At 34.6% G+C, this 11,725-nt stretch overlaps 1 protein-coding gene across 1 annotated transcript in view; it reads left to right on the top strand.

The window, feature by feature from the left end:
* LAMA4 (laminin subunit alpha 4) overlaps positions 1–9,499 on the top strand; it is a 60,970-nt gene extending 51,471 nt beyond the window's left edge. Inside the window, exons 30-40 of the mRNA XM_072408777.1 lie at positions 1,081–1,214; positions 1,576–1,734; positions 2,080–2,233; positions 3,088–3,278; positions 3,364–3,553; positions 3,943–4,098; positions 5,468–5,627; positions 6,624–6,754; positions 7,545–7,638; positions 9,063–9,182; positions 9,304–9,499. Coding sequence (XP_072264878.1) covers positions 1,081–1,214; positions 1,576–1,734; positions 2,080–2,233; positions 3,088–3,278; positions 3,364–3,553; positions 3,943–4,098; positions 5,468–5,627; positions 6,624–6,754; positions 7,545–7,638; positions 9,063–9,182; positions 9,304–9,449 — 1,635 coding nt within the window. The 3' untranslated portion in view covers positions 9,450–9,499. The remainder of the gene's footprint in view (positions 1–1,080; positions 1,215–1,575; positions 1,735–2,079; positions 2,234–3,087; positions 3,279–3,363; positions 3,554–3,942; positions 4,099–5,467; positions 5,628–6,623; positions 6,755–7,544; positions 7,639–9,062; positions 9,183–9,303) is intronic.
* Positions 9,500–11,725: the final 2,226 nt, after the last annotated feature.

Raw genomic sequence — 11,725 nt, 5'->3', positions numbered from 1 at the left:
TAAGCTCTTCGGGGCAGGGTCCTCTTCTCCTATATCACTGTCTGTATTAGTCTGTCATTTGCAATCCCTATTTAATGTACAGCGTTGCGTAATATGTTGGCGCTATATAAATCCTGTTTATTAATAATAATAATAATAATAATAATAATAATATTAATGCATCTTTACATTTTGTCAAATCAAGATTCCAAATGTAGACAATAATAAATTAGAAATCACAAAAATTCTAATTTTTCATATTGTAAAATAATGACTGAGATTTCTGAAATATTGAATAGGGAATTTCTTACCCATGACAAGTAATTAAAATATATTTTTGGAGTAGCCAGACTAATTATTTACTAAAGGTTTTGGGAATGTTCATACAATAAAATGTGTGAAGAATTACTTGAACCATCCAATCATGTGAACAGAAAACCTCTGTTACCTATTACATCTGTACACATATAATAATTGAAGTAAATATTCACAATTTGTTGTGTGGACATTCTCATATCCTTACGTAAGTCAGTCTTATAGTGTATCCCTTTGGCTGAGAAGAATACTAAGGGATTTCTAAACATGAAGGGATTCCTTATCATTTGAAGTGTATACTGACCCAAAAATTATTATTGCATATGTTAGTATGTGTGTTTAGGTTGGCTTAGATATAGCTTCCTGTTTATTGGTCCTGATTTATTATGGCCCTCCAGAGCTGGTGAGGATACACTTTCATTAGTGAAGCTGGGTGATCCAGCAAATGTGGAACGGATCTGGTCCAGGATTCAAAACATCTGTTAGCAAATAGCAAACGATATTAGGAAATTCATTCCAGGTTCACTGATGAAAGTGTATCTTCTCCAGCCTTGGAGAGCATTAATAAATCGGGGCCATTGTGTTCTTGTTTCTATCTTGGTAAAAAAAAAAACTGGTGATCCTGCCAGTTCCTCTGGTTTGTACCTGAGCCACAAATGCATAAATAGTGCAGGGTGTATGAAAGGATAACACTGGAAAATTATTCTGAAAATTGTGGCTACCCTTCCACTGTATATTTTAATAATAACCTATGTATATGTTATTTATATGTATTTTGTATTTTAGGCTGATGTGTTTTCCGTGTCCATGGATAAAGGTGCTGTAGTCTTAACTGTAAAAGATATGAAAGTGCAGTCTAAAAGAACTCAATATAACGATGGGCACAATCATTTTATTGTGGCGTCAGTTTCACCAAATAGGTAAAATGTTCATTCTTCAAATTTTCTTGAAAAGAGATCTTTAGATGTCCTGGGGTTTTCATTAAATTTCTTTACATCGACTTACATGTTACATTTCTGAGTAATGTAAAAATATTACATTTGCCATTATTCTCTGTCCTTTTGCAAAATGTAGATGACAGTTATTACCCAGAAATTGTTGTAATTTTAGATGTACTATTGTCTAGATATATCTATTTTAGATATGATATAAGAATCATTCGGATTACGGAAAATAAAACTGCTCATTGCAACCTTTAAATTAATGAACAAGAAATCAGCAGGATCAAATAACAGACATTAGACAAAATTATTGTTCTGTCTAAAATATATTCTGTTGTAGGTGTCATCTGTTGGTAGATGAGATGGATGCTAGTTCCCAACAGAGGAATGAAAAAGACTTAGCCCTTCCAACACCAAGAAAGTTCTACTTTGGTGGTTCCCCAAATGGTATATCACAAGCTAACTTTACAGGGTGTATCAGCAATGCTTATTTCACCAGGTATGTACAGTGTTTTACTTTTTTATACTTTAGTAGACATGCAAGGTTTATTTTAATTCATTCTTTAAACAGTATGCAGAAAAATGGTGGTTTGGTAGATTTAATACATGAAAACAGATCTGGAACAAATGTATTATTTAAAAATATCTTACCTGTTGTCAGCTAATACTTGAAAGTAACAATGTAAGTTATGATAAAAGATTGACATTACTTTAATATTTATTGTACAAATTTCATCTGAACTAGTTTGACAACGACAATCCTGCCCACAAATAAAGTTCCAAAAGGGCTATAGAGTAACTTACTATTTGTGTAATATGTGTAACCTACAATGTTACTGTGCAGAACTGACAGAGATGTGGAAGTGGAAGACTTTCAGAAATACCAAGAAAAGGTCCAAGTCTCTTTGTATGGATGTCCTGTTGAAACACCACCCATTGCCCTGACCCAACAACGTGGTAAAAACTCTTCCAAGGCCAAAGGAAAGCAGAAAAAGAGAGTAAGTAAAGAAAGTATTTTCATAAATAGATTTACAAAACTGTTTCCTAGGTACAATTATGGAAATGTCACTACTTCCAAAAGAATAACTTGTGAAACATTGCATGGAATAATCAGATTAGGAATATTAAAACACCTACAAACAGAGCCATAGCAACCCATGCAACATCTTATATTTTTATTGTAGATAAAAAATGAAATAGTAAAATTATAGTAAAATTACAATTTGTATTTTATATTTACATTTATGTTTTTCAAATTGTTTCAAGTAACAACCCAGTTATATGTATAGTGTTAGGGAGTACTGTGATTGTCATCCGTTTAGTACAAGTTTCATATATGTTGGTGATAATATATTCAGAAAGTAATATTATGTAGTAACTAATATAAGGGGTGAATGAATGGTGATATCAATTAAAACTGGTGATATCAATGAACTTTTTACAGTAATATATGTTAGGAATAAAACAAATATATGTTAGGAATAAAACAAATACATGTTAGGAATAAAACCTCTTTTTAGACTAGGACATACAGCTACTCATATTTCTTCATTTCTTGGCATTAAAAGGTGACTACATTCTAGCATAACTTTTTGTTAAAAAAAAAAAAACAACAAGCTGTGAAGTTTATACAAAAGAGTCATCATTCAATAGTAATTGTGTTACATTTGTTTGAATCTTCATTCATACTAGCTATACAAAATATGTTCTCAATATCCTATTCCTTTTTTTTCTCGCTGAGTCCTATTAATACTTTCAAATAACAGCACTGTACTGCATGAAGTTTAGGAGATAGATGTTTAATGGTAATGCTAAAGTATTCTATTATTTCGTTTTCTTTCCTGTTTTATAGCTTGGTAAACATAAAGCAGAACCCTCACACAGTGTCATTGAAACAAAAGGCATGGAAACAGAAGACTCTGAAGTAGTCTCCCAGTGTGTTCTATCTGGTAGACCAAGATCAGTCAGGAATGCCTATCTCTATGGAGGAACTGCTAACAGTCGCCACGAGTTTATGCAAATTCCTAAACATTTTGAACAAAAGTAAGCTACATGTATATATACAAATAATCACTTGTGATGATCATGTTTTCAGATCTCCAGTAATATTCTATTTTATATTTTCCAGGTCTGAATTGTCTTTTCGATTGAGAACACAATCATCCCATGGAATGATCTTCTATATATCAGATGAGGAAGAAGACAACTTTGTAACTCTTTTCCTTTCTGATGGTCGTCTACATTTCATGTTTAATGTTGGACCTGAAAAACTGACAATTAGAAGCCAGGAAAAGTATAATGATGGATTATGGCACACTGTAAGTAGCTGTTAACATGCAACAATCAAATAAATCTACATTATCTGGTATTAAAATAATTCCTAGGTTTGGGAATAAATGTCAGTGTAAATATCAGTATGTTAAATGCTGCAAAAAAACTGAAAAATTATCATTATCATATTCTGTATTCTCCATCAAAACTAAAAAAATCCAAACAATATATTAGAATATATCCATACTGAGATTTGGACTGGGCTGTAACTATAGAAAGCTCATATAGTGTTCCCACTTGTTAAACTGTGAAGTACAAGTAAATGCTGAGTTTACAATGTGCAAAACAATGTCATAAAGAATTCTCCAATTTGTTCTTCATACTCTTTTTTTTAAATGTAATTTATTCACCAGCGTTTTCTTATTTTTGTGTTTAGGTAATATGTGTCCGTGACATGAACAGAGGTAAAATGATAATTGATGGCTTACGGGCGTATGAAGACAGTCTTCCTACCACTGATAGTGTATGGAGCGTGGAGGCACCACTTTATGTAGGAGGTGTAGCTCCAGAAAGAGCTATGAAGAATGTAGAGGTAACAATTCTCTTTTATGAAAAATAATGAAAGCTAATGATGGTAATCTCAAATATTGTGGTAGTAGTTCTTATTTACTTGGGTGCAAGCCTGTTACCCTTCCCCTCACAAGAACTTTTTATTACTATGAACCCAACTTTCATGGACAGATTGATACCAATGATTTGAAGAACTATTATTTTCTGTGGTTCACAGTTCACCTTTTACCAATCTTACGGGTTGCTATTCTTCCCTGTGGCCTCTATTCCACTGATTCGAATTAACTGAGAGTCTGTTCACCACTGGTGCACACAATCCTACTGGTGACCATGAACCTACTGTTAGGGTTATTTTCCCCTGGGGGTGGTGATCTCATCTGACATCAGTGATATACAGGCATTTATCTTTCACTAGGGAAAACTAGCCCAGTGACGTTAATGACTTAAGGGGCCAATCTTCTACAGGAGCCTCTATACCATTGATCTGGTGAGCTATTTTTCCACTGGGGCAACTATCAAAGGACACCAATAATAAGCCTCATATTTTAGTATGCAAACTGGGGAACATTTCTTGAATTAAAGCACACATTCTAACAGCAATACAGATTAAGAGATATCAGATTGAAGCCTTAATTATGTAATTTGCTAATGCCACAATCCTTTATCTGAATAGCATTCCAGTAGAGACAATTACAGTGGGATTTTACAAGAATAAAAATAAATATCTTATACTGAATCAAATAAATCCAATAAAAATGCTACATAAATAAGACAAATGCACCTCGTTACAAGTATTATATTCAAATGCATTAGGATAGGTACATCCGCGTTGAATTGACATTGAATTCTTACTGATCAGTGTTTAAAAATTTTAGCTCAACACATTCCATAGATTTCCAGTCTGTTTCATTGAGATATTTGAGAGAAGTTTGTTGTTAGTATGCAACCCCAAACAAACTTGCCCTTAGCAATTTTTTAGTTGCTGAATTATGTGTATATAACTATATTATATTTTAGCACAGAATGGTCACAGTAAATAAGTGTTCCTTGTAGAAAGTAGAAGATTTCTATTTAAAAATACTAGCTACCTGGCTGTCTCTGGATTCAACACTCTTTAAGCCATCCTCATCCTGAGAACAAGTATGCAAAAAAAGAAGGAAGACTAAAGTCAGAACATCATCTGCATAATTTTATGGTTTGGAAAATTAAAAAGTCTTGAAACTTCTAGATTAGCAGAACAGCTAAATAGTTAGTTTTTTTCCAGAAGGTGAAGTCAGGAATGAATACTTTGGTATGCACAGTATTTCTCTCAGATCAGGCATCCTGTGGTAGCATATTTTCTTTTTTATCAAAATAGGTTTGTGTAATGTTACATATTTCCTTATTCATAGATCAACTCAGTCTACAGCTTCCATGGCTGTCTTGGAGACCTAAAGCTCAATGGACGCTCTGTAACTTCTGCATCTCAAGCATTCAGTGTGACACCTTGTTTTGAAGGCCCCACAGAATCCGGAACCTATATTTCATCAGAAGGAGGTTATGTGATTCTAGGTAATGAGTTACTGAATGAAAACTTTGTGCACACTAACATTGCCCTGTCACGGCCGTCTACATAAAAGTCATTCTTTGATACAGATATGTAAGTCAATACAGCATGGCAAATATGAGATTCTTTCAGAGCCACTGGAGCTTGAAGACCAACAAAGAGTTCAGTAAATGTTAGATTTCCATAAAAACATCTAACATCTATAACATAAGGTAAAAATAGGCACATAACTACTTTTCAGCGCGTTCCCAACCAGTATAGTTCCACTTGCAATCAGGCAGATATTTATTGCAGATAAGCCTAATCGCTTATTTCAGTTGTCAAAATCTAGCTGATTGTCGAGATAATCGGCACAACCCCTGTAGTTGACGTAACTAAATGAAGCTTTAAGGTAATATATCAAACATAGCCATGTCTGTACAACTACAGTGAAAGTTAAACAGAAAAAGAATAGGTTTTTAAAATATAACCAAAAAAAATTGATTATCTGAATTTCCTTATGGATACCTGTCCACCTAAAATCTACATAACTTTTTGCATGATGGTGACTGGCATTATCAAAAATCAGCTTGCCTCTGGCTTCCACAAGCATAACGTCTTGTTATGGCTTCAGGCTAAACCTAATTCATATGAAGAAATACATATCCTACACCAGCTGATATTTATATAGATAGACCGGTGTGTGTGTGTTGCCGTCTTTTTATTTGTGTTTGTTTATGGAGTATTGAATAAGCAAAGGTTGATATCAAAAACTTTTATTAAAAATCGCATTCTACCTCTTGTATTTGATAAAAGTTTACAAATATATAAATAAATAAATATATAACATATACATAATTATGAATTTATACACATGTATGCACACATGGAACAGTGCAGTGGAAAGTAAGTAGCAAGCAGTTTCATACATGAGATCATAGGTCATACATGAAGTCAGTATGAGTTACCCAAAAAAACTGAGCATTTTAACCTTTTTTCCATCAATATTTTTCATGTTTTAGCGGAATCCTTTTATTCTGGAGTAAAATTTGAATTAGTCATTGAAGTACGACCAAGGAGTAACTCTGGAATTTTGCTTCATGTTCAAAATGTGAATGGTGAATACCTAAATATGCACATGAAGGAAGGGCAGGTAAACAAAACATTATATATTGTTAAGTCTAACAAATACTTTTTTGTTATTATAATTTACCCATGGTCAGCTTTTCTGAGATCACCCAGAATGGTACTGGGGTTCTCCTGGTGATGACATTTTTGGAAAGTGCACACTCTGTGGTTGTCATCTTCAGTTCTGACTTTGGTACTTAATAGGGTTCTTGTCTTAGAACAAGCATGCAGGACATTGGTGAAGACTGTTTAGTTTTCCTTGGCTGGCATTTGACTTGGTTTTTCTGAGGTTGGGATTTGGACTGAAGAAGAACTTGCATGCTCTTCTACAGTCCTATGGATGGCTTTAATTTGATCACTTGTTCCTTTGGCTTTTCTGAAACCAAGGTGTTAGAATCTGGTTTTCATGATCTTGATTTGGAAATGAGAGCAATGACTGATAATATAATTTATTGCTATATGTATTGAATTGTAATTGAATGAATTGTCCCTCGAAAACAGTGCTGTTTTCCAAATGTTAGGATATAGAAAGAAGCCCTAATATATCTATTTATTGCATGGTTTTAAAAGTTTTTCAGACAATTAAAATATTGTAAAAGTGTCCTTCAGGCCAGGATCACTTTAATTTCCAAGCCGATGCGCTTGGAATCAGGTGCTGAATCACTAAACATACCATCAGTGATTTCAGCCATATCTTCCTGATCCCCCGTGGCTGTATTTGTAAATCATTATCTATAGCTTATTTATACAAAAAATATGTGAATATGTGAATATGAATACTATTTCTTACAAATGTTTCCTTACATTTAACACAGGTTGTTGTGAAAGTGAAATTGGGCAGTAAAGAATTTTCTACAAATGTTGTTCCTAAACAAAGTCTCTGTGATGGCCAGTGGCACAGAATTGCAGGTTTGTATTTTGTGTATTGGTAATACTGTAGCTATAATTTATAAGCATAACCATGTATATATTGCTTTATATTATCTTTTTTTTTTTTTTTAAACTATCCAGGTAAAAAAAATTTACATTGATCATTTGTATTGACCTTATAATATACACTATGCAGATAATGTACTAAAAGACAGTGGCTTTTCACCAAATGTGGGGCCTAGGGCAAGTTTAAAAATGGGGGTATTACAATAAAGCAAATGTATAAAGAGTGAGCATAGTTACAAAATGCTGGGTACACACATGCAGTAATTGTCGTTGGAAAGGATTTTTCATGATCCTTTCCAACGACAAAAGACTGCAAGATGCATGAACGTGAGCTGTACATACAGCACAATTCTGCTCTATGGAGAGGGAAGAGGGAGAACGATAGAGCGGCACCTTGCTGCATTCTCACTCCTTTACTTTTATTATGAACGTTCCCCGTTCGTCATCCGTGGATCCACCAGGACTGTCATCGGAATGACAGACAACGAGCGCTGTACACACACTGGATTCTCGTCCAATATCAGCCCTGAGATGAATATCAGATGAGAATCATTTGACCTGTGTATTTAGCCAGCAATACCAAGCTCCAACAAAGTAACCCCTATAACAATAACTTTCTGCCAGAACAAAATCCATCAGCCAGCTTAGTACAGCCCAGCACAAAAAATGCCAGGCAAAACATGCCTCCTACTTACCTAAACAGTTCTACTTTCAGTTTTGCCTGGGCTGCGGCATTGCAAAGTCTTTCAAGGTGGGTGGGTATGTCTCTCTCTCCCAATCTGCCTCATAGAGCATTATATTAAGGATGATGCTTAACTGCTGATCAAACAGAATTATTGCCATGGTTGGTTGAGTGATGGCTTTGGCCCATCCTTTTTCTCTGCTCTTGACTTTTGTTTGTTCAGCTCCCACTGCTCAAAAGGATCCACCAGCCAAGCATAGTGACTTAGACACTATGGGGGTACATGGGGGGCGGTACAGACAGGACTTTACATACAAAAAGGACTTCAAAATTAAAGAGCCTAAGGCAGTTTCCTAACTCACCTTACCATTAGGACCCCTGGTAGAAACAGGGGTATATATAAAAATATATATATACTATAAAAAGGTAGTATATATAATATCTATGAGAACAAGCTCAATTCCTGAGATTTGTTACCTCAAAAATCTTGGAGTTTACCCCTACTATCTTGTAGTCTAAGGTTGCCCATAGCCCCCTGGGGGAAAGGGGCAAACATGCATGTACGTTCTGACAGCCACGAGTCACTACCATGTAAAACATTATATTGAGGAGATTAAAGGAATAATCCTGTTAGAGTGGGGCAAATTATTCTTTAAAAAAAGACAAGGTGTTTTGAGTTTTACTATTACAAAGTATTTCCTGTTTAATTTTGCAGTTATAAGAGACGGCAATGTGCTGCAGCTGGACGTGGATTCTGAAATAAACCATGTCGTGGGTCCTCTGAACAAAAAGCTAGTTAACCTTAAAGAGCCTGTGTTTGTTGGAGGAGTTCCAGGTAAGAACAGTTGCAGCACAACATCCTTTACACAAGTTACCCTTGTTTGCTTGTTTTTCATTCCAAATATATTGATGATTATTAACATTCTTTTCTTTTATGCTTTTTCCCTCCATTTTAGATTCCTTGCTCTCGCCAAGTCTGACAACAAGAAACTCATTCACAGGCTGTATCCGCAACTTTGTGATAGACAAGCAGCCAGTGAGTTTTAGCAAAGCCTCCCTAGTCAGTGGTGCAGTTAGTGTAAACACCTGCCCTTCATCCTAACAGTGGCAATGTACAATTACTTTTTGAATAAACATATGTTCTAATAAAAAGTGTCCGTTTTAATATGCAAAATAATATGTTATGGTGAAATGGTATGAGAACAAGTTACACATTGATTGCTACACTGCTATATGAACTATCTATGAGGACAAATAGAACATGTGTACGAAAACAAATTAAAATGAATTTCCAGGTGATATCAGATTTGCATTGCAGGTACAAAATATTTGATTATATACATAATGAGGGTCTTTAGATATACATATAATTTAAATACCGAATAAACTAAAACAGTAAAGACTCTTACAGATACTTCATCTCTGTTGTGCAATACATGTGATTTTGGAAGACTTGAACAGCAACATGGCTGTTTATAGGACATTGGATACCATTTCAGGCCTTCTGACAAATGCAAGCATTGACAGACTGCCAATGCAAACCTACAAAAACGTAATACAAGCCCTTAGGGGAATACTTGCATGAGTGTGTCAAGAGGTTATTTACTAGTTGGATTTAAAAAAAAACACCTCCTATAAACCCTTCCTAATCTTCTAAGCAAACAATCCATTGTATACTGCTTCTGCTGCACTGCTATCAATTAGGCTATGTTCAGACTGATGGTGAGGTGGTGGTGCGGTTACCACTTCCAAACAAGGATTAGCTGCTTATCGCACAGGTCTAAATTGTTCCCAGTTCTCTCTGTGGACTACACAATACCTCTATCAATGTTACAGAGAAGAGATGGAGGGTTTCTATATTTCTTAAACACCTCCTTCCTAGGGTAACAATACTACTCTTCTGTAGATACTGTACAGTAAGCTAGTGCTGCCACTGTACGAATAGGAAGTGTGTTACAGGATCACCAGTTAAAAAAAAAAGAGGAAAAGAGATAAAACAAAAAACAAAATAATGTAGCCACCACATCTAAGGACTGCTGAGTGAAACATATTGCATTTTTTATCTTGGGTTTAGATACACTTTATTATCCATAAACACAACATTGTAATACTGGTACTTTTTTTTTAAAAGCAAACATATTGAAAAGCTTTAAAGCTTCAGTTATAAAATGCATATTTAATTTTTAATAAAACATAAATATTAAAAAGAATCAGTTAAAATATTTTCTTAACGGCATTAATTTATGGCATTATGAAAAGTACACCTACGTTTCAAATGTTTGGCCATGGTTTTGCTGATTTGTTCATTGTAAACTGCATTGTGCAGATTCTTTTACAGCTCATGAAAACCTAAACAGCCTTACTTAGAATCTAAAATCAATCAAAACTATTGTAGTTACTGATGGGCAGACTGTTCTCCTCCTAGATCATAGATTGATAGATTGTTATGTATATGGGTCTGTCATCTGCAGTCCCTATGTATTGTAAATGTAATGCTGTATACTGTCTGTGCTCTTTATATGCAAAGGTTGCTAAAAATAATAATACTGGAGAACGCATTTTTTGTTGAGTTAGATCTTTACTGGGGAGTAAATCCAGAAATGACCCCAATTTTTTGCTATCACATCCAGTTTTTTACAATACAGGATACCCTCCATTTTTGTCAAAAAACAAACAAATTTTACATACGATGAAAAAGTAATGAAATAATAACTTATTTGTACTGTTTATTTAAGTTTATTTTTTTATAAAAAGGATTTATTGTTACTCTATGACATTTTTTTTTACAGTAAAACATTTGAAAATTAACCGGTTAAGGTAAACATTTAGGCTTATAGCTTTTCCTGGAGTGTTCAGCTTTAGGACCATCCTGCCCGACGCTCCAATAATAGTCAGTCATCATATGTACATCCCATCTACCCTGATACCGTCCTTCCATGACCTTCAAATCTTGGTGGAATTGTTCACCTTGCTCATCACTGACTGCACCAAGGTTTTCCAGGAAGTTAGAAAGATGGATTTGCAGAAAATGCACCTTGATGCTCATATTGCAACCAAGCATTTTGTAGCTCTCCAAGAGTTTCTGGACAATTTCTATGTAATTATTTGCTCGTGTGTTTCCATGAAAGTTCTTGACAATGGCTTTGAATGTTAACAAAGCCTTATTTTCGAACTCTGACATTGTCATGATGAAATGTTCATCTTTAATGAGCTGCCTAATCTGTGGACCATCAAACACACCGACCTTAATTTTTTTCAAATGACAGGCTAGGAAATGCCAAAATGAGGTACTTGAGGTCTCCTTTAGTTGGCAAAGCTTTAACAAACTGCTTCATTACAGCCAGTTTCATATGTAGAGGTGGGAATATATTCTTTCTA

This window comes from Pyxicephalus adspersus, chromosome 4, assembly GCF_032062135.1.
Source record: "Pyxicephalus adspersus chromosome 4, UCB_Pads_2.0, whole genome shotgun sequence".
Classification (NCBI taxonomy): Eukaryota; Metazoa; Chordata; class Amphibia; order Anura; family Pyxicephalidae; genus Pyxicephalus; species Pyxicephalus adspersus.
This window is presented reverse-complemented; position numbering and strand designations above follow the sequence as displayed.